Raw genomic sequence first — 24,093 nt, 5'->3', positions numbered from 1 at the left:
CCTGGGCTGGATTCCCAACACTGCATAAACTAGGCATGTTGGTACACACCGAAAGTCCCAGCACTCAGTGGAGGCAGGAGAAATGGGAGGTCAAGATCATGCACATGGCAAGTTCAGGGCCTGCCTGGGAAACATGAGATCCTGGCTCATAGATAGATAGGTGATAGATAGATAGATAGATAGATAGATAGATAGATAGATAGATAGATGTGTAGATGGCAGAATACTTGCCTAGCATGCACAAATCCCAAATGGGAGTCAGGGAGGAAGAGAAGGGGCAGAGCAGAGCACAGCCCAGCATCCCCAGGACTATGTTCCTGGCAGAAGCTAAAGCCAAAACGTTAGTGAAGATTGGGCAGCTGAGGAAGAAGGGGGTTTCCCAAGTCTACTTCTCAGGCACTGTTTCCCATAAGTGACTGCCAGATAACCACACCTGGTCTCAGCAGCCCTGCATCAGAGCTGGCCACCTCAGTTCCCAGCTCCTCCCTTGGCAGAGGTCCAAGGCACCCCCAGCAGGGCTGGGACAGTACTCTCATCCCCGCAGTGAAGGCTGGCAGCACAAGGTGCATTTCCCAAGATCTTACACACCTCGGTGCAGAGATGAGTCAGCCAGAGGTGGGGAGTGGGGTGGGGGTGGGGAGTGGGGGTGTTCAACCTCCTTCACACCTCACCAACACCTCCTGCACGTTTACTCAGCCTCATATGCCCTGGACCAGCCAGCCAACTTGCTAGAGTCAATAAGAGTCTCAGACAGGTTTGTGCCATGCCACAAAGCAGTGTCCAGAAAAAGGCTAAGAAGACAGGGTGGGGAAAACAGCCTTTCTGTCACCATTGTGTCCCAAGTACCCATTCCTGCCTCACGGCTGGCTATTACAGAAGACAGTCCCTCTACCTAGGCCCTCTTCCCCACTGCAGGAATTCACGTTCCAGACTCCATCCATTCATGGACACACACCCTTTGCTGGAAACACCCCCTTCCCACCATCCCAATCCCAAACTAAGGCCCAACACCCACACACACACACTCCCCACTTCCATGCTCCTTGGCTCAAACCACTTCTCTCTGTCCTTGGCTTGTCATTTGTCTCCTTCCCTACAGGAGCCCTCTGCCACCCTGCCTGTCTTTCCCCAGTCTAAGGCAGTGTTCAGCTCAGAGCAGGTGCTCAATCACCACCGAATGAACGCACACAGGAGAAATAAGGAGCAAATGCAAAATGAAGAATGATCTAACAAGGCAAAAAAAAAAAAAAAAAAAAAAAAAAAAAAAAAGCCTGCCAATAGAGAGGTTAGGAAGAAGTTCACAGACAAATAGAGGAGATGAGAAAACTGGGAGTGGGAACACACCCTGAACCCCAGAACTTGGGAGGCAGAGGCAGAAGGATTAACAGTTTAAGACCATCCTGGCCGTTGTGAAACTTACACATAAAGACGGGTAGCGGGGAGTACACAGCAGAGACAGACAGAGGCAGACAGACTCTTTTTAACCTAAGAATTCCATTCATGGGAATAATCCGAAGGATATGAATTCAGAACAGGAACAAAAGAGATGCCTGATTAAGGACTATTTAAACAGCAGAATTCTGGAAACAACTAAAATGTCCAAAACCAGGGAAAATATCTGGCAGGTGACATCACAACTACTGTATGCAGTATCACATGACAATTAAAATGACAGAACTGAAGGTAACTGAGAAAGGTGACATGCTTTAAAATAATGCTAAGCAGAAGCCAGGCCTGGAGGCTTAGTCCTGAAAACTCAGCTACGCTGGAGATCTCAGCTCACAAGTTCAAGGCCTGCCCGGGCTACAGAGTAAGTTGAAGGGTCAGCTTGGGCGGCTGTATGAAACCCAATCTCAAAACATAAAAAGTGGGAAGATGACAACATGCCCAATGTAACTCGGTGCAGAGCACTTGTCTGTCATGTGTGAGGCCCTAGGTTTGATCCCCAAGCCTGCAAAAGGGTTCATTAATGACAAGCAAGAAAATGTGTATGTGCGTGGAATTTCTTCTTAAACACTGGGTTCTAGTTTACACACCCTCTGTATCTGGATAAGTTTCTCACAGGATCCAAAATAGCATCTTATCTACTGAGAAAAAAATTATACAGAGAGCTGAGCAGCTTGCCTTAAGATCAGAGCTAGCAAGCAGTCAGGAAATGACTATGCCACACTGGCCTCACAGCCCATGCACACCCTGTGCCCTCAGAGTAGCCCTTCCCATAAGGCCATTGTACCTGTGCCTGAGAAGTCAAATCCAAAAACATCCAATAGCCAACAAAGGTGACACAGCACCTGAAAACAATAGAATGCAGCAGAAACCCACAGGACCAGAAGCAGACCACTGCTGTCGTCCAGAGACCCCAGAGAAAAGCACTGAGAGAACAATTAGCAAAACCAGGCTTCTGAAGCAGCAGAAGCCAAGGAGGTACCTTTAGGGTACTGGAACTCAGCCAGTCTGGATCAGCAGAGATGGGTAGGGGTCAGCATCTCCCTGCCGCTTTGAGTTTAATTAATTAATTATGCACACTCATCTACCTAATGACATAGATAAAGGAAAAGTAGGAAAATATGCCTGAGCCATGGAAAAGAGTGGACAGACCATCCGGGCATGTCACATGCCACACTCAGTATGACTTCAGACTCCTAGCTAGGTCTTGGGGTGGGGGAGGGCCGTGAGAATAAGGAAGTCCCCCAATAACTGAGAGGACCAGGCCAGAGCAGGAGACCACCCAGCAGTACTGACAGACCAGAGTAGAGCAAGCTTGGGGATCACCAGATGGAGAGCCCTCCAAGTCTAGGGACATAGGCATAGCTCTGTCTTGCTTTCCCAGAGACCAACTAACTATCTAGGGCCACCACTTCACAAGTAGGCTTCCTCAGAGTGAACAAGGGAGATGATCAAGGCTAGCCAAAGCTGCTTCCTATGGGCTTCCTCTGGTGGGGAATCACTATCGAGTGTGTGTGTGGGGGGGGGGGGTGTCTTTCAACACACTTCTCTCTACCTTTGTATGCTTGGACATTTCCATAATAAAGTTTAAAAACACAGTGGTATGCTCCTGAAATCCCAAAACACAGGTGGATGAGACAGGAGGATTATCTTGAGTTCAGAGGCCAACCTGAGCTAAGTGCAGAGATCTTGTCTCAAACAAACAAGGGATGGAGAGATAGCTCTGTGGTTAAGAGCCATCTTTTAATGGTCTTTCAAAGAACACAAGTTCAGGTCCCAGCGCCCATGTCAGGCGACTTGTAACTGCTGATAAGTCCAGCTCCAGGTGGACCCAATGCCTCCACAGACATTGCATTCACTGGCACATACCACACAGAGACACGGACACATAATTAAAAACAAAATTAAAATAAAAAACAAACAAAAAGCCCAGGCCTACAAGATAGCTCAGCAGGTAAAGCATTTGCTGTGCACACGTAAGGACCTGAGTTTGACCCCAGGAAACGTGAAAGTGGGGGAAACTGACTCACTCAAGTGTGTTTGTACGTGTGTACACACACACACACACACACACACACACACACACACACACGTATACACACAAAACTATAATCCCTGCACTTGGGAGGTGGAAGAAGGAACCTCAAAAGTTCAAGGTCATTCTCAGCTACAAAGTGAGCTTTGAAGCTAACCTGGGCTACCTGAGGCCATATTAAAAAAAAAAAAAAAAAAAAAAAAGCATCCAGGTTCAATGACAGCTCTGCACCTCCTTTGCTGTGCAAATTCTTGCTCTTGCTCTCTGTGCCTCGGTTCCTTTTCTGCAAATGAGGATGACGGGAGGGCCTGCGGCAAGCACGTGGTGTAAGGACCGCATGCCAGAGAACACTCCTAGCAGTAAAATGTCAGCTACCATGACACATCCATTTTGTAGCAGGTATTGAGGGGCAATTTGGAAACCGCACGCCATTTGATCTGACAATCTGGGGAGGATGAGGTGGGGTGGCATCAACCTTGTAATTCTGAAACCTCAGGCAACAGAGAGGGAGTGAAGGCTGGAGAGTCCCCACAGCTGTCCCAGTCAGCTTCTTCAGGCCTAGGGGACAGAAAGAACTCCGCCTCTCTCTGCCTCTCTCTCTCTCTCTCTCTCTCTCTCTCTCTCTCTCTCTCTCTCTCTCTCTCACACACACACACACACACACACACACACACACACACAAAGCCACCACCAGCAAGAGGAAGCTGCTTCCTTTCCTCTCCTTCCGAGCCAGCATTTCCTTTTTTGTTTTAAAAAGCATTCCTTGTCTGCAGCCCAGCCCTTCCCCTCCCCTCCAGCCCCAGGCTCAAAAGCACCCACAGCCATCTGTATGTCTCCTGCTTTGTTTTCTGTCCAACCAGGAATGAGGGGGGTGGGGGTGAGGGACAATAGGGAGGGAGGGGGATGTCCAGGCATGCAGAACTCTCTGAGCATCAACGTGCAAAGATTAAGTGCCACCACATCTAAACCACCTCCCCCAACAAAAGGCCACTTTTCCCTATGACTGGGTCCACTGGAGCTTGGGCTCCCTGCCGTCACCAAACCCTGCCTTCCACCTCCAAAGGGACCTCCAGTCTCTAGAACACCAACACAACACTGGTCCGACCTCAGCCTACAGTCTCTTTCCTTGCTCAGGGCTAAGGTGCAAGGCTAAGGTGTTCCCTCAACACACTAATGTCACACATTGTCTACTTAAAACCCTCTTTCAAAGGAGCATCTTGCAACATGGGAAAGGTCACATGAAGCCCAGGCTTAGTAGGACAATAGTCTAAGCCTCTGTTCTGTAAGAGAGAAAACACACAGATCACTTTTTTAAATGATCATTTTTTACAGATCATTTTTTAAAAATGACCTGTAACTGGGGCTGGATAATGACTCCACATTTAGGAGCACTGGCTGCTCTTCTAGAGGACCCCAGTTTAGTTCCTAGCACCTACATACATATCTGTTCACAACCACCTGTAACTCCAGTTCCAGGGAATCTTGCCTCTTCGGGTACCAGGCATGCACACAGCACACAAGCATACATCCAAGCAAAACATTCATACATTGTGGTGGTTTGAGTAAGAATGACTTACTTATATTATTTGAATCGTTATGAGGGAGTGGAACTATTTGAGAAGGATTAGGAGGTGTGGCCTTGTCGGAAGTACATTAGGGAGGGGTATGCTTAAATACCACCCTCTCTCTCTCTTTCTCTCCCCCCCCCTCCCCTCCACCTGTAGATGAGAATGTATCTCTCAGGTACTTTTCTAGCACCAGGCCCACCGTGCTCTTCTCCATGATGACAATGGACTAACCCTCTGAAACTGGAAGCAAGCCCCGAAATTAAATGCTTTCTCTTCCAAGAGTTGCTGTGGTCATGATGTCTCTTCACAGCAACAGAACAGTGACTAAGTAAGACATACACATAAAATAATAAACCTTGAAAAAAGATGATCTGATTTTTTTTTTCAATAAAACTGTGTGTGCTGAGCAAGGTGGTGTAGACATGAAATCCCAGCACACAGGTGGCTAAGGTTCCAGAGGAATCACAGCAACTTAGAGAACCACCTGGTCTAGACAGCAAGTTCTAGGCAATGGGAGCTAAATAGGGAGACTATTTAGTTAGAGTCTGAAAAAACAAAAACAAATTAATCAGTTAAGTTAGTTTCAAAGCCTGCAGATACGGCAGAGACCCCCCCCACACACACAATCACCAGTTCATAGCCATGGAAAGCAGAACCCTCCTGATCAATACCCTGCCAATATAAGCCTGCAGTTGGTGCTGTGTGGAAATTTATTCTTCCTAATCAGAGCTGGCTGGTTCCTGTACTGCATATTTTATTCTCCCTTTTTTCCCCCCTCAAAATTGTGAATGCAAATGTTAGATCATTCTTGTCATTATTCCCAGGGCAGAAAAATGAAGGAGGGGGGGAGGGAGCTGCATGCAAGCAGGATGGCTTCAACAGGGCAATCTTCCCAGTAAAGATGCTCTGCTGCCCACCAGCACGGGAACACAGAAATACAGACATCCTGGAACACACAGGTATGACGGCCACGGGTGGGGGTGGGGGAGTAGTCTAGATCGAGACTTTTCTCAGTGCGTGAGAATTCATGACAAGAGTTTTTGTTTTATCTCAACAGCTGGCCTCAGAGTAAACCTCTGTACTTCCAACCTGGGTTTTAGAATGGGAAAAGGGGAGCAGGGAGGGACTGTGGAAGGGGTGAGGGGGGACAGCGATTAGGATGCAAAGTGAATAAAACAAATGGTACTAATTATTGGTTTAAAAAAAAATAGGAAAAGAAGCCAAAAGAGAATGTCAGAAACAGGTATCCACACAGTTCCAACTGCAGGCTTTCCATTGACAACCCAGTGTTGGGGAGGACCTTGCTTTCCACAGATGTGAGGTGAGCTGCCTAGGGGGTAGCAGGGTCTTCACAGGATCTGGAAATAACTAGAAAAAATGTTTCTCTCTGTCTTTCTTCCTTTTTTTTCTAAAAAAAAAAAAAAAAAAAAAAAAAAGCTGGAGAACAGTTTTCTGAGACTGTGAAGGAGAAACAAGGCAAGCTATAAATTGTGGAGCAGCTGGGAGGAGGGAGATGGAGATGAGGAAGAGAGAAAGTGATCCAGTTCAGCCATGGAAGCTGTGAGCAGCTGCATGAGGGACCAGAGCGGGTGCTTCTGGGAGCAAGTGAGAAGGCCCGGATGTTCAGGAAAGTAAGTTCAGGCTTTTGGCCAGTATCCAGAAAAAGAGATAAAAAGAGGAAAGTTATACTTTTCTGAGTAACTGGAAAGTGAGCAAGCCACATGACAGAGGCCTCACTCACCATACAGCCCACGGGCTGGCCTGGAACTCACTCTATAGCCTAGAGTCCAGGTTGGCCTTGAACTTGAGATGCCACCCCACTTTGTGAATGCAGACATGGAAGGTGAAGAGTGTCATTACAATTATCTTGACAGTAAAACCATCAATGGATAGGGGGGGAAACCCTCAACATCTTCATGAAGTTTCCCAACTCCAGGCTCTACAGGAGGGAAAGTTTTCAGGAGAGCTGTCAGTGAGCAAGCCTTGAACAGTCAGGGACAAAGGCAGTCCATTCAGCCTGGGTGTGGCGGTGCAAAAAAAAAAAAAAGTATATATATCCATTTGGGGCGAGCTAGGCCCACATAGGATACTTTAGACAGCTTTCCAAAATCCCACCTAAGCCTCAGGGTCCCTCAGACTGGATGGAGGAGAGAGGGACGAGCTATTTCTTTTTCTTACAAGAATTCCTTAGGACAAGCCATACATCTTCCCTGTCAGTCAGGCAAGTTCAAGGCACTATCATGTGTCACTCAGGGGAGAGCCTCCAGCTCAGCACTGCCAACCACTCTGCTCATTCTCCCTAACAGGCACTCTGCTTGGGCAAAGGCGCTTGCCGCCAAGTAGGCAGACCTGAGCTTGATCCTGGAACCTGCACAGTGTTAGGAGAGAACCAACTCAAGTTGTCCCCTGACCTTCACTTTTTCACTGTGGCATACACACCCACATCTGCACATTCTCGTTCTCTAGCTAGCTAGCTATGTGGTCAGTGGCTGAAGGACTGGTGGCTCTTCCAGAGGACCAAAGTTTGAGCCCCAGCACCTATGTGGTGGCTCATACATCTGTAAACTCCAGTTTGAGAGGATCTGACATTCTCTTCCAACCTCTGAGGGCACAAGGCACCTATGTGGTATACGTGCATGTAGGTAAAACACTCATACACATAAAAATAAATAATTCTTTAATTTAAGTGGACAGATACTAAAGGCATTCAAACATTTTAATTCAGCAAAATCTTACCTGTAGGAAGATATATCAGCATGACAAAACAAAAGTATTAAAAAAAAGTCCAAATAAGCAAGCATTAAAAATTGGGACATGCCTTACAGTGCTGGTGCATGCCTTGATCCCAATGCTCAGAAGAAGGAGGCAGGTGGATCTCTGAGTTCGAGGCCAGCCTGGTCTACAAAGCCAGTTCCAGGACAGCCAGGGCTACACAGAGAAACCCTGTCTCAAAAAGTCAAGAAAAGTGGGATCTGGTTAAAGGACTGTGTGGTATGGATGCACGGTAGGCTCACTGACCGGGCCACTACAAAGTGCACGTGATCTAGAGATATTAACAAGGCATGCACTGCAAGTTCCCAGAGTACAGAGTGCGCACCACAGTCGAGAGCGAGGAGGAGCAAATAGAAAAAGAAAAAGAACCAAGGTTGATCCCAGGGCTTGGCTCTGGCAGGTGATTCTGCTGTTATCTAGCTCTATGCTTCCCTTGTGCAGAGGGGGCAGGCGCCAATGTGTATCTCAAGCACTGCAATTAAAAGTAGCAAGTTAGAAGATATACCCGTGCTTCAGAGTTGCTCAGAAAGAATAAAGCAGGTAGCTATTTAAAAAAAAAAAAAAAAAACACAAAACTGAGTGGGCTAGGCATGGTGGAGTGCACCTTCAGTCCCAGCACTGGGGCAGGAAAGGCAGGCAGATCACTGTGAGTTCGTGGACAGCCAGGCTTACATTGAGCTACATAGAGAGACCCTATCTCAAACAACAAGATATGAGTAAGCCCATCTCAAAGCAGCTTCTCCTTTCTCAGAATGAAACCAGAGGCGCCGGTTGCCTCACCACCTGCTTTGAGGATGTGCAGAGCTAAATGGGAGGGAAGCCGTCCAACGTTCGGACTCAAAGGCTGTCCAGGGCAGTCACTCACAGATCCAGTGGGCTGGAAGTGAACCAATACTGAGCCAGTCCTTTCTCTTACTGACCATCCATTCCCTCAGCGTTCACGACTGACCAAAGGCCCTCCCCCAGTCCTCCCCCGTCAAGGTTTCTAGAGGAAGCTGGAAAGTTTGCAAGGTGAGACATGGGAGTGGTGACACATACTTACAACTCCAGCACTGGGGATGCTGAGGCAAAAGGATGGCTGCAAGTTCAATGTCGATCAACTCAGGCTCAACTATCTACTAAACTCAGGCTCTCTGGCTCTCCTAGTTCAGTTACCAAATCTTCACACTGGGAATGAAATCTCCCAGGTTGCAGTAAATGACCAGTATAATGACACTGGAGAACTTCACATGGAGCGTGTTCAAGAATGTTCCTCATGTACCTGGACCCTCTCTTTGCAGAGGTTGCTCCCATGAGCCCTGGTGTGTCTGCAGCTAGGATGCAGTCCACCTCTACCCCAGGCGGCATCCCCAGCCTGCAGGTCCTGGGTACAGATGAGATAAGGCCTCCCTACAGCATCTGGGACCTCCTTACACAAATAGCATATCCTCCTGAGGCCTCTGTAAAGGAGAGTTGGGAAGTGGGTCTGTCCAGGGTAAAAGTCACCCAGGTGAAGTGGACACCCTTTGAACTAAATGTAAAAATGACACTAGACAACCTGCTTTATAAGGATAAAAAAAAAAAAAAAAACCACAGCTTAGGGGGCTGTTAAGAGGGTTCAGAGGAGTAAAAGGACTTCCAGCCAAGCCCAACAACCTGAGTTTGAGTCTCTGAATCTACATGGTAGGAAGGAACTGGTTCAAGAGCTGTGCTCTGACCACACACACGCCATAAATAAATGTAATGACAAAATGTAAGGCTCAGCTTAAGGACTCAACCAAGGCTTTGTTACCTTTCCTCACGTCTGCAGATGCTGTCAGTGTTACCACAGGCACCTTTGTGCATGGTCCCTCTCTGTATCACAGCCAGCAGGCAGGTAGGGAAGCATCTGGAATGGAATGCAGCTTCCCAGGATTATGAGCCAAACCAGGTGTCTGAGAAGGAACAGCCCTGCAGCTAGGAGGCATCATCCCCAGCCTGCAGGTCCTGGGTGCAGATGTGATAAGGCCTCCCTCCCTCCAGCATCCAGGGTTGCCTGGGCTCGCAGCCTTCACACACAGCACGTCCTCCTTAGGCCTCTCTGAAGGCGTTGGGAAGTGTGTCCGTCCAGGGTAGAAGTCACCAAGATGAAAGTGGACACCAAAGGATTCGGGCCCTCAGCTCTATGTCCCTTTGGTAATAATTGGAGTCTCTCAGGCAAAAGGTTAAAACTGAGGAAGAGAAATGACACTACCTGAGCTAGGAAAAGAGAACCAGGTTCTAGTCAGATCTTTCTGGGAAGGTCTGACTTGGGAACAGTCACCCAGACTCTGGCAATGTTTCCTATGGAGCCAGTAGGTCAGACTGATGGCTTCTAAAGGATTCCTAACTCAGGGCCCACATGGAAGAGCTCTCTGCCAGCCATGTAGTGGAGCCTGCTGTTCACTGCCTGATGACCGCTTTAGACTGAACACACCCCTCCTACCCAAAGACCAGGAGGGTATTCCACCTACCAGAGCCAAGGTAAGCCACCAGCTAGGGTTGCTGTAAACACACAGGTAGTGATGGAAGGCCTGGCCAATAAGCACATCCCTTTACTTTTAGCAGTTCCACTGGACACTTCCAAGGGCCATGACCTGGCATCTTCACAAGCAGTCTGTCCCTGGTCAGGGTCCTACAAGGGACATCCTATGACAACCAGTCAGTCCCACTAAGAGTTTAGCTAAGAATAGCCAGTGTCCTGTGCCTCTTGAGATTCTGTCAGAAGTCTGATACACTTGTATAAGCCAAACACCTGTAATCCTAGCACCCAAGAGACAGAAACAGGAGAATAGTCATGAGTTCAAAGCCAGCCTAATCTATATGCTGAGTTCAGCCAGGGCTACATAATGACACCTGTCTCAAGGTTATATATATATATATATATATATATATATATATATATATATATATATATATAATTTTTTTCCCCCAGAAATCTGGGGCTGACAGATGGTGCTACTTGGGAAAAGGACTCAAGATGGCAGGTAATAACCTGTAACTCCAGTTCCAGGGATTCTGACTCCCTCTTCTGGCTTCCTCAGACTGGCCTGGCTTAGTTGCCTTTCTACTGCTGACCGCAGGCAGAGTGGGCTGCCCTGATACAGCCTTCCTGGATTGCTTCCTGCCCTATGTCATCACCTGTAGGAAATCAGTTCTATGCACCTCTTCTTCTAAAAGTGCCCTGTGCACGGATGTCACCAGGCCCCGTCCAGGAAACATTTATAGGCAGACACAGACTCCACCAAACACTACAGGTAAAAGCACTCCATTCACACTTTACAGGCAGGTGGGGAAGTTTGAGAGTTGAAGTTATCTGGCTTGCCCCAAGGTCATCTAGACAGAAACAGGATTAGAAAGCTGTGTGGGTTTTCTGTTCCCTTGCACGTTCTATGGTCAAGATGCTCACTGTAATGAAGGCATCTCCTACATAACCTGTCCATTGCTGTTCTTAAATAGGGACATTACACAGACTAGGATACACATTAACTTAACCCAACAGAGTCATCATCTAGTCCAACCTGCCCAGCCCCCATGCCCATCACTTAACCACAACATGCAGAGCTTATCAGAAACAGAGTGAAGGGAACCACTCCATCTCTTACAGAGCAGATGGGAGAGCTAAGGCCCCAAAGATAAAGTGATTCACCCAAACTAGCCAATTATAATCCTAAGGAACCAGCTCCAAGGTCAAAATTCCCATTTGAAATGGCATCCAAAGTCCTGTCTTTTCAGGGACCAGAAGGACTCTTCAAATACACTGCAAAGAACAGGGTATGTGTCTTGTTCACACTGCAAATGGCCCTTAGGCCTTCAGAAGCCACCAGGGATGACCTCACAATGCACCCAGTAGGGAGGCTGCTGCCTAACCAGCTCAGAGGCCTGAACAGCTGGAGACTCTGGGGTATCTGATGCCACAACTTTGTCAAAATGTGCAACATTGGAGGACAAAGAGAATTTGCAGAGAATAAAGACTAAGCCATTCTACATATACCCTGGGATCCAGGAGCACCTCAAAAGGACCTGGGGAGGAGTCACAAAGGCCAACACAGAACATGCTACAGTCCAACAACACAGCAATCTAACAGATATACACTGCAGGATAGCGACCCCAGAACCATGGCACACAGGCCTCCTACTGTATCAGCTTAAAAAGTGAACTTTGCTGGACACACACACTCAGCTGTGTTCAAGAAATCCACACACACAGAAAAGCCCAGTGCAGGGCTTTGTTGGGTTTGTTTTTAAAGCAAAGCCCTGGTCAGCCCTGCTATAGCAACCATAACAAAAAACAATAATAATAGCCAGCACTGTTTGGAGTCTCCCAATGTCCCTGGCTTCATGGCTTTTATGAAAATACAACTAAGGGAGAGTCACCCTGAGCATTTTGGATCAAACAAGGATTCAGGCTTGTGGTGTGAGAGGAGGGAGGACTGGACTTGTAATAATTACAGCCACCACCGGCTGGCTCCATGACAGCTGGCAGATGCAATTAGCAATAGTGTGTGTGTGTGTGTGTGTGTGTGTGTGTGTGTGTGTGTGTGTGTGTGTGTGAGAGAGAGAGAGAGAGAGAGAGAGAGAGAGAGAGAGAGAGAGAGAGATTATGTATCTAATAAGACATCCTCAGACCTACAGACACCAAATGTGGCAACTCCAGTGAGGAAAGATCCTTCTTCAAGCCAGAGTTATTAACTGACCCCTTCACTTTCAAAGGCCTTCCAAGTCTCTGGGCAAAAGCAAGTTAGGAAGGCACTAGTTTTCCTCCAATGTGTAAGGGGGTGGGGGAGCTTCCCCTTCTGAAATCCCAACCACCTTTCTGGCTCGTTCTCCCAAATCCTTTTAATGCTGCACTTCCCAACTATAATTTGAGAGAAGAGAGCTCACACATCTTGTTTCTTCAATGCGCTCCAGTCATCTCTGTCAGCAACCCCTGTAAGTAGCCTATTCTTACCAAAGGTTCCCTTCCCCAGTATAATCCTTCCTAGGCCAAAGCTCAATGTTTGGGGTGGAGTAGGGAAGTAATTTCATTTTAAGCAGTGAACCGCTGTGACATCTCCAAAGAAAAGCACCCCAACGCCCGAACAGCAAAAATGCTGTTTCAGCAAACACTTTTTGAAAAGCGGTAGAGACCTGGTGGAAAGGAAAGGAACGGACAACAAGGAGGGCGGCGAGTGAGGGGAAAGTCAGTGCCACCGACTGATGCTCACACTTCAGGGGACGTCCCCCCATCACCTCAGCCCACGCTACCGGACATAAAGCACACGGAGAAAAGTCCGGCGCGTGATTCAGTGGGACAATGACTACTGTTGGGCACTGGAAATGGGATGAGGGCGGAAAGGGGTTTGCAGTGGGATGCCCGTGTGCACGCTGGTCTTGGAGACTCGATCCATTCCCACACTAACACCCCCCCCTTCCCTAAATTCTTCCAAAGTGAGCGCTGGTCGTAGGTCTTCACGCTGCCGCATCAGCGAGCTCGGGCAAGGGAGGACGACTCCAGCCAGCAAACCCGGCTGCAGGATGCAACTCGGGAAGGAAAGCAGTGGGGCGGCTCCCGGGCCACCGCCGGGTCCGGACGTGGGGCGCAACGGCCCCTTACCTCTAGGGTCCGGATCTCCTGCTGCGTGAGGTCATTGGACACCGAGCACTTGGTGCGCAGCCCGCGCAGACTGCTGATAGAGATATCGATGAGCTTCTGCAGCTGGCCGCACTGCTGCAGCGCTCGACTGGCGGCGGCCCCTGCGCCCCCGTCCGCGGCCGCCGCGGCGCCCCCGCCACCGCCCTCCTTCTTCTCGCCCATCGCTGCCGCGCGCAACGCCGCTCTATCCATGCCTCGGCATCGGGGCCGCTGGGGGCCGAGGCGAGGAGCCCGGGGACACGGGCGCCTCGGCAGGAAAGCCCCGAGCCGGGAAGGCTGCACTAGGAGCGCCCCTCGGCGCCGCCGAAGCCTGCAGTCCCGAAAGCCGGCTGCCCAGTCCGCTCCTCCTACCGCCCAGAAGCGGCGGCAAAGCGAAAGCCTCAGCGACCCGACGGCTGTGGTTGCGGGAGCCTTTAAGCGACCGCGGGGGCCGGATCGGGGCCGCGGTGCATTCTGGGACTTGTAGTCCGCGCCTCGCATCTGCCTTCTGGCCCGCGCCCTCGGGGCCCCGCCCGCACTCTGGCCCCGCCTGACGCCCTGAAGGGGCTGCTCTGCGCCTGCTCCAATTCGTATGCGTCGTGGTCTTGGGAATTTGATTCCCAATCCCCTTCAGTTCCTTTACCCCCAATCTCCCACTACTACGCCCTTCTCACACACGCAAGCGCACACATCAGTAGTTTCCCAAGACCGGCGAATGGGGTGGGGCAGGGGCTGATGTCTCAGATCCAGATAACTACCCTGTTTTGTGGGATATTGAGGGTCTCAAAATTTTTTGTGTGAGCTTAGGGGTTACCATGTATGGGAATGCACTCATCGGCAGAACATTTGCCTGGCAAACACAAAGCCCTAGGTATGATTCTCCAACACTGTCAAAAGAAAAGAAAAAGAAACACCCACCTTCATCTAAATCTCACATTTGATTCTGCGTTGTGTTTGTGTTCACATAGAGCTTGACCCTGAATTGTCACACCAAAGTTACTGTGCAAGCAAGGAGAAAGGACTTTCTTTCTTCTGTGTTTTATTTGTTCAACAAAATAAGTTTCCCATACCTTGCAAGATGCCACATGGGAACACTTCTAAGAGTTTCAAGGCAGAGAGAATTTGGGTTCAAATTTGATTCCCACCACTCCACTACCCGGTATGTGAGCTTGGACAAATGGCTTTTCCTCTGAATGCTCAAGTTCCCCCTTCACGTCAAATGGGGTTGTCATAGCCATCTAGCCCAGAGGGTTTCTAAAAAGAAGGTTGTGTTTGTACAGCACCCAGATTAACTACTGGCATGTGTGATCGTGTATACATGTTAGCTCCTTTCTAACCTCACATTTGTCTAGATGAGACCCTAAGCCTAAGCAGTCAGTGGTCTTAGCAGCAGTATTTCCCAGTCTGCCCTAATCCAACACCTAAACTCTACCACACCTGCTCACCCTTCTCTCCTGTCAGTCCACCTCACACATTCTAGCAATAAAAACGAAGTGAAAACAAACCAGATGGCAGTGGCATTCGGGAGGCAGAGACAGGAGGATCTCTGTGAGGATCTCTGTTCAAGACCAGCCTGGTCTACAGAGCAAGTTCCAGGACAACCAGGGCTACACAGAGAAACCCTGTCTTGAAGAGAGACAGAGAGAAATTGAAGCCAAGTGTGGTGCACACCTTTAATCTCAGCACTCCAGAGGCAGAGGCAGGAGGATTTCTGTAAGTTCAAGATCAATCTGGTCAAATAGTGAATTCAAGACCAGCTTGGGCTACATATATAATGAGGTCTTGCCTCAAAACAGGGTCAGGGTAGAGAGATATCTCAGCAGTTAAGAGCACTTGCTCCTGCAGAGGATAAGGTATTCTGTTCCCAGCACCCATGTGATGGTTCACACGCAACCATTTGTAACTCCCATTCTAGGGGTTCTGATGCCTTCTAACCTCTGTGGGCATCAAGTATTCCCTTGGTTATGCATACCTACATGCAGACAAAACATTCATATACATAAAATAAAAGTAATCAAACAGAGCTAAACAAAAAGAATTACTGATACAGCTAGGTATGGAAGCTCGCATCTATGATCCCAGCACCTTACAGGCTGAGGCAGGAGGATTCCTTACTTTAGACCAGCCTAACCTATCTAGAGGGACCCTGTCTCAAAGGGTTATGAAGATATAACAATCCTCATTCTGTGAACAAGACCCCTCTGCCAATACTTACACATCCCCCAGCCCTGACTTTTACCACTCCAGACCCTGCATCAGAGAAGCAACTCCCCAGAAATAAAACTGCAATGGTGATTTTTCAAGCTTGAACAGTGTCACAATCAAGGGGAGGACTCTTTCATCCTAGGATGATAGACCCAGAACCAGTAGTTTCCTGATCCACAGATTTGAGCCTGGGCCTTGAGAATTTGCATTTCTAGCAAGTTCTTAGGTGGTACTGATGCTTCAACTGTAAACACATGCTTTGAGAAGCCACAGTGCAGAAGGTCACTCAATCTCTTCTCAATCTCTCTCTACCTTGTTGTTTTGAGGCAGGATCTCTCACTGTACCTGGAGGTTGCCAGTTCTGCTAGACTAGTTGGCTGACAAGCCTCAGGAATCACAGGCATGTCTTGTTGGCCCACCTTTTACATGTGTGTTAGAGCAGCAAACTTAGGTCCTTAGGCTTGCATGGCAAGCACTTTACCAACTGAGACACCTCTCAAGCTCTTGGGACCATATTCTGCCTCCAAACCCTTGTCCTATGGACTGTGGCACTCATGCCTATCCATGCCACCGTGGTGGCAGCAGCAGGGCTGGGGACTAGACAAACGTCCACCTCTTGGCTGCTATCCTTGGGCAGCTGACAACATGTGTCATAGGCATACATTCACACAGACACACATAAACATACATACAAATAAATCTAAACTGAACACACACAGGTCAACAATAAATTCATAGAGTGTTGGGTGCTATAAAGGAAAAAAAAAAAAGTAGTGTCCAGAAAAGGTCTCCAATCACAGAACTCAGGTTGGTTGGTTTTATTTTGTTTTTGAAGCACTCACTATGGTGTGACCTTGATCTCCTGATCCTCCTGCCTCTGCCTCCCAAGTGATAGGATGACAAGTGTGTTCACCACACTGGACTGAGCAGATATCTCAATAAGGAAACGAAGCTATCTGTTCACGTAGTTCCCCAGGAAAGGGCCGGCCACTCCAAGCAGGGGCCACATGCAAGGGCCCAGAGGCAGGAACTTGACGTACTGCAGGAAGCAAGGGAAGCCTCACTTCACCACAGCGGGATGAGAACGAGCAGGTAGAGATGGTACAGGGAAACTGGACAAGGCTAGATAAAGCAGAACATAGGAAGGAAGCTGGGAATTGTCTCTAAGCCTGTATCACTCCTAATATGGCGTAAGAGAAGTGATAACTACATTACCTTGGAGCCTTTTAGAAATGCCATGGGGGCAGGCAAGATGGCTGGGCCAGTGGGCTGCCAAGCCGGAAGATATGAGGGCAATCCCTGAGACGACTCACATGGTGGAAGGAGAGAACATACTCCCAAAAGTTGTCCTCTGACCTCCAGATGTATGCTATGACATACATTTACACACACAATGTAAAAACATGGGGGTGGGGGGCGGGTATAAAGGAAAAACATGCCACCAAGAAGCAAGGTTTCATGGCCCAGACACTAGAGAGGCAGGAGAATCTGTTCACAGTCAGTTTCAGAGTTCTATAACCAGCCTGGACTACATATATATGTTTAATATATATATGTTTAATATATATGTTTAATATATATGTTTAATATATATATGTTTAATATATATATATGTTTAATATATATGTTATATATATATATGTTTAATATATATTAGAGATAATTGTGTGTGTGTGTTAGAGAGAGAGAGAGAGAGAGAGAGAGAGAGAGAGAGAGAGAGAGAACAGGTCAAAGGACAACTCTGGTCCAGGGACTGAACTGGGTCATCAGGCTTGGTAGTAACTGCCTTTACTTTCTGAGTCACCGTCCCTGCTTCCTCGTTTGAAAAGAAAATAGGTGATTCTGTCTGGAGGAGCACACTGGTGTCTTGGAATGTGCACTGTCTTTTTCCTAAGCACCCTCCTCTTCCCTCATGCCTATGCTTAAATCTGTAGTAAAACTATTTCTTGGGCTGAAGCTGGGGCTCAGGTAACTCAGTGCTGGGTAGTATGTGGAAAACTCTAGACTCAATTCCCAGGACCACATAAACCTGAAACCCAGCACTCAAGAAGTAGAGAGTAGAGGATCAGAAGTTCAAGGTCATCCTCAACTACAAAATGTTCAAGGCAAGCCTGGGATATGTAAAACACTATCTCAACTAAAAAACAAACCAAAACAAAACAAAACAAAAAAAAAACAAAAACAAAAAACAAAAAACAAACAAACAAAAAAAAAAACCCCAAAACCAGTTTCTTTCTCTTTTTAATTGCATTTATTACTGTTAGCCTGTGAGCATGCAGGCGGAGATCAGGAGGCAGCTTTGTGGAGTCTCTTCTCTTACCTTTATATGGAATCTGGGAGATTCAGGTTGTCACTTTGCATAGCAAGTACTCTTGCTGGCTAAGCCTCTCAGTGGCTGAAACCTGTTTTTTTAAGTAAGCTCCAACTCTGTTTGATTAAAAACAACAAAATGCAAACTAGCAGTTGCTGGTATCCTACCTTAACCTCTGGTCACCTTGCCACACTTTCAACATCTCCTGATTATCTAGAACACCTCACACAGTGCCAATGCTGTGTACAGGGCTTCTCTAGTGTGTTATACAGGGAATGGTAACAAGAAAACAGTCTAAGAGGTAAGGGCTGTGGAAGAGATCTTGTCTACCATGTGCAGGGCCCTGGGTTCCAACTGTATCAACACAGGAGTGTAGATGTACATTATTTCAGAAGCAATCTACTTTTGAAACATCTGAAACCCAAGTTTCACTCTGTACCCCAGGCCAGCTTGGTGCCTGCTGTATGCACCCTGGCCTCCGGCTCCATGTTCTCCTCTTTCTCAGTCTCCTAGGCACTAAGATTGATTACAGGTGTCAGCCATGGCATCTAGTAGTGCTTGGTAGAATACAAGGCCTGGACTATGGCGCTCACAGTGAGCCTGTGCTATCTTCCCAAGCCATTCCTCATTGCTTTCCAGCTGCACTGGCTGCCTGAGGGCTGCAGAGGTGAACCATGATTTCTGATCAAAGCCTGCAAGGTCCTTCCACGCCAGGGTTTAGCCAGCCTCTTCAAGCTTATCACTACCCAAAGCTGTTTCAAGTCAAGACTCTGACTTAAGAATCGGATAGAAATAAAAGCATCTCTCAAGAAAATGCAACACACAGACACCTTCAGTTGTAGTAAGATACAAGCAAGGAGGACTCCGGTTTCTGCTGGTTATCCGTGAACCTCAGAACTAAAGAAGAGGTTCGGAATCCTGTGTGACTGTTGGTCCTCACTACCCTTACTCAAGTAGCTCAGGAGCTTTCATACCATGACGCTTAAGCTGTCATTTCTTAAACATGTCTTTAGTGATTTGTATGTGTCTGTGTGCGTGCTCACACGCACGCTCGAGTGTACACACAAAAAGTGGAGGTCAGAGGACAACTGTGGGATTAGGGGATTGAACTCAGAGCATCAGGCGTGGCACCTTTACTCCCTCAGCCATCTTGCTAACCCCTCCAGTATGCCCCTCCCCCCAAACAGATTATTTCTATGGAGCAGTAGCCAATCTCACGACATTCCTGCCTTAGCCTCCCTAGGGCTAGGTATATGCCATCACACAGGCTTCGGGCTGTCGCTTGTAGCTGCAGCCTGGTTTCTCCACATTTTTACTTGGTCTCTTGACCTAATTCACAGACACCTGTCAAAACAGCAGAGTCATCTTCTTGGCATCTACAATCCATAGAATTCTGCTCCCCAACTCATCTCCCTAACTGGACTATGACTCTCTGTGCATTCGGATTGACCTATGTCACTGTGGCGAGGCTTTTGACCTTTCCAAGACGTTATTTCTTTATCTGTAAAAAGTGAGTCTGGGGTAGGGGGTGAGATGTCTCAGGTGGTAAAGCACACAAAACTGGATTCAATTTCCAAAACCCACATAAAGATGGAAGGATGACCAGCTCCTCAAAGCTGTCCTCTGACCTCCACACATGTGCTCCCACACATACAAGTAAATAAAACTTTAAAAATATTTAATAAGATCTAAGAGTTGGAGTGTGTGGGGGCACATCCTCATAGAAGCAGGAGGAGGGGGAATGGGACTGGGGTTCCTGGGGGGGGAGAGTGGGGGAAGGGGATAACATCTGAAATGTAAATAAAATATCCAATAATTTAAAAAAAGAAATACTGAAATCAATGTTCTGTAGGAATGACAAGAAATGAGTACAGAGAAGAGCTAAGGTCTTACCAGAGCACACTAGCTTTTAGGAACGGATACATAGGCTGCATCTCTTGGCCAAGACATATCCTCACTGCCATTGGGCACATACAACGGAATTAAGTTTGCTGGTCAACGGAAATCTCATGCTTGGCTTTAGTTGACAGTGTCATGTTTCCCACCTCACAATCACATTCCCTTTGAAATGGCTATTATTGGTTGTTTTAATTCTCCCAGGAACTGACAGTTACTTCTCTAACAACTTTGCCTTGCTCATGGAGAATGTTCTGCCCTACAATAACCTCTTGCCATCTGTTAATGACACCTTTAGTCTTTTGATTAATTTTTGTTCTTCATGTTAATTATTTCTAACAAGTAAAACTGATTGTTCTCAGATTATGTTTTGCATCCTTTTAAAATTGTATTGATTTCTGCATATATATTTGTCATACCTGCTTTAGGTGTTTTTCTTTTAACTTGAGAGGGAAGCTCGGAGCCTTTTCTTATGCTGGTCAATTATTATTTTGATGAAAAGAAATAAAAAATCTATTTCAAGAAAAAAAAAAAAAAAGATCTAAGAGTCCCTCTCTCCAAGTGGCCACAGGGTGGAAGAATAAAGCAGCTAGGGCTGCCTAGCCATCAGGTGTGTTTGCATATGCTGAAGCAGGGAGGCATTCAGCCAGCCAGAGACAGAGCCTGACCCATAGCACGCATTCTAGAACACATACCTTTACCACTGGTGCAGGGTGATCAGAACCAGGATCTAGGCCAGGCTCGAAAAGGAGCCAAGTTGAAAAATGGCCTTCTTGTCAGGTGCTGGGTTATAATCAACACTTAGGAGAGTGAGACAGGAGGATTGTTGTGAGTTCCAGGTTCCTAGGCTACATTATGAGATCCTGTATCAAAATACCAAAAGGAGAGGAGAGAACAAGAACAACAACAAAATAACCTTAGGATTGAAACTAAAGCCTCTCTCTTTCTCTCTCTCTCTCTCTCTCTCTCTCTCTCTCTCTCTCTCTCTCTCTCACACACACACACACACACACACACACAAAACCATAACTACATTCTCAGAGATGTAGAGAGGAATTGGCCAGAAGAGGCCAAAAGGAAATACAAGACCCTTTGTCTTCCAGTTTCTAAGTAAGAACCTAGGCTACTTATCCTCCCCTACTTTCAAAATCTTTGCTGGTTTGAAGCCGCCGAGGCACAGCATCTTATGACAATTTCCTTCTCAGGCTGGTTTGCTCCAGAGCTCAGGCCACCAGGGTCTTCTCTTCATATACCCTGAGCCCTGGCTTCCCCACCAACCTAAGCTTCATCAAAACCTCCTGCCCTTACTATCACATCTTCACCACAACTGACGACTGTGCTTCCGTGCCTGTTGCCTGTCTGTACCACTCCCTGACTGACAGCAGGCAAAATTGCACTTCCCCTTCACACCCATGGACCCAGCTAATGTCCATCTTTCACACAGCCACGCCCTCCTTCTGCACGCCTGGTCTGAAGCAGCTGTCGATACTGGAAGAAAGCACAAGGCCCTACCACCCACTGCCCCTTAACGCATGACCACAGACCTCAGATTGGCACTCTCTAGGCCTGGCAGTTACACCAGCCTTTCCTAGAAAGTTCGTCTTCCTGTTCTCTAGGACAGCTATTCCATATGCTCTCTCCTCTGAACACAAAGTTCCCTGCCCTCCTCTGCGGTAGGTCCTGGTTCATCCTTCCTCGAGAAACCAGAAGCCTACACACCAAATCTGCCAGCCTTTCTACCTTGGGCCTAAGATTCCAACCAGCCTCTGTTCTTGAACCACAGAAGTGCCCCCTATTTAGGTCTAACTTAGACTCTGACTCTGACTCTGTATTCCAATCTGTGGTGCAGGCTCGACGCTTCTGCGCCCCAGCATCCTTGTCTCTGCAGCCCTGTTCTGCTCTCCCTGCCTTTCAGACAGGGTCTAACTATGCAGCACTGGCTGGCCTGGACCTCATTGTGTAGACCAAGCTGCCCCTAACTCCCAGAGATCTACCTTTGTCGGTCTCCTAAATGCTGAGATCAAAAGAACACACCACACTGAATAGTAGTGGCATGTGCATTTGATCCCAGCACAGTCAGGAGGCAAAGGAAGGGAATCTCTGAGTTCAAGGCCAGCCTGGTTCACAAAACGAGCTCCAGGACAGCCAGAGCTGCACAGAGAAACCCTATCTTCAAAACAAACAAAAAACAAACAAACAAAACAGACATACCACAATGCCAAGCGACTTGTTTGGGTTTTGAAACAGGTTCTCTTGTATCCCAGGCTGGATTTAAACTCACTATGAAGCCAAGGATGGCCTTGAACTCCAGATCTTCCTGATCTTGCCTCCTGATGCTGGGATTATAGGTTTGTGGTAGTACACCCAGTTTAAGAATTGCTGAAGATCATATCTGGGATGCTTCATGCTAGGCTAGCACTCTACCAACTAAGCCATACCCCTCCCCCATTCATCTCCTTACCCACGAGCGGTGCCCTCTCCTATATCCTCAACTCTTTGAACAGTGCACCATGCACAGCAGGTGCTAAGTACTTGTTGAATGAATTCATAGTAAAGAACTCTGCGAATTCAATACTGGAAGATCAAATCAATAATTCAAGAACTTCGTTATGCTTTTAGAAGAATGACTCCAGGTACATAGGCATAGACTATACTGGATATTTTTTTAAATTAAGATTTATTTTATTGTATATATTTGGATGTTTTGCCTGCACACATGCACATCATGAGCATGTGTGGTGGATTCCTGTGGAGCCCAGAAGAGTGCATCATCTAGAACTAGAATTGCATGTAACTGTGAGCCGCCATGTGGGTACTGGGAACAGACTCCAGGTCCCCTGTAAGAGCAGCAGGTGCTCTTAACTGCTGAGCCGTATCTCTAGCCCCTTCTATTACATTTTTGTTTGATTATTATTTGGAGGACAGAGTCATGCTTTGTAACCCAAACTGACCTCAAACTCCATCCTGCTTCAGCTTCCCAGGAATCGGAAGTCTGCAACAACAATTCATTACCCATTAAATTAATGCATATATATGTGTGTGTGTGTGTGTGTGTGTATACATATATATATATGTATATATATACATATATATTGTGTGTGTATATATACATATATATGTAAACACACACACACACATACATACATTCTACTCATTAGTATAGATGAAAGCACCTGAAAATCTGGTCCTGTAGATTTGGCTGAAATGGAACACATAAGCAAACTCTGGCAATACCAATCCACACTCAACCCCAAAAAATATCAAATCTGTGTGTATGCTGTAGTGAAACACTGTCTCAGCTTTCCAGTTCTATAATTCTGGGTTTTATTTGGGAAACAACCAGAAAAGTAACATAGGTTACGTACAGAGTCCTAAGCCAACTGCTCTTCATACTACCTTGGCGTGGAGACCACCACTCACTTTGACTCCTGCATTCTGGGAACCACTAAGGAACCCACATCACACCCTTCTGGAAGTCCTCTTCCACCTCCAGGCTGCCATCTCACTTCTTCCAAGTCTCCAACATTTCCAGTGCCTTGCGCCAGCACATGGGACGTGCCTGCCTCCAGATCCTATGCTTTGTCTCCTGGCCAGGAATTTTTAACCATCTCAGCCAGTGCAACCTCAAACTCTTCGTTCCCTTTGTATCTCTTGCTGTAGACTGCGGGCCTCTGACAGAAGGGACCTTCCCAGGAACCACAGTGCTCCAAAGGGCTTGCTGTTCCTTGTTGAAGTTAGTGAGCCAATTTAAGCTAAAAACTTCCCTGTGTTCACTATGCCAGGAGGCTTTGTTTTACTACAAGGGGAGGCAGGACTTACCTCAGTCCAGAAAGAAGGCAAAGGATAAAGGGAAACAGTGCACCCCCTAAGCCCTCACCAGGACAGCCTGAGCTCGGAATCCCACAATTCACAGGCGTCTACTGTCTTTCCTGCCACATGCTTCTTCCCAGGGCCTGACAAGGTTGTAGTACTGGGGGTGGAGGCAGGTGCTTGGGTGGGCAAGGTGCTCCAAAACACCATGTTTATTTACGAATAAACAGCTAGCATCACAACAGAAACACGGACTCACAGCAAGCTTGCCCTGTCTCCTTGCCCAGCACCCAAGTTCCTACACCAAATGGTGGTGATGTGGCTCTTCTCTGTGCCCACTCCCCATCGCTTTACTTTTTAAAGACAAAGTTGAAGTGGAAATTTCCGGTTTCTTTGGAGACTCAGTTGTATCATGTGATGTTTTTCTGGAAGCTGTCTT

The 24,093-nt window shown here is 47.4% G+C and overlaps 1 protein-coding gene across 3 annotated transcripts in view; it reads right to left on the bottom strand.

Moving 5' to 3' along the window:
- The window catches only part of Ksr1 (kinase suppressor of ras 1), a 130,325-nt gene extending 116,464 nt beyond the window's left edge, over nt 1-13,861 (bottom strand). For 2 of the 3 annotated variants that reach the window (XM_034506000.2, XM_034506001.2), the window contains exon 1: nt 13,415-13,860. In XM_034506000.2, coding sequence (XP_034361891.1) covers nt 13,415-13,645 — 231 coding nt within the window. In that variant the 5' untranslated portion in view covers nt 13,646-13,860. Of the gene's footprint in view, nt 1-13,414 lie in introns of all 3 variants that reach the window. The other variant, XM_076936213.1, reaches the window with a different exon arrangement.
- Nucleotides 13,862-24,093: the final 10,232 nt, after the last annotated feature.

Source organism: Arvicanthis niloticus, chromosome 6 (genome assembly GCF_011762505.2).
Source record: "Arvicanthis niloticus isolate mArvNil1 chromosome 6, mArvNil1.pat.X, whole genome shotgun sequence".
Taxonomy (NCBI): Eukaryota; Metazoa; Chordata; class Mammalia; order Rodentia; family Muridae; genus Arvicanthis; species Arvicanthis niloticus.
This window is presented reverse-complemented; position numbering and strand designations above follow the sequence as displayed.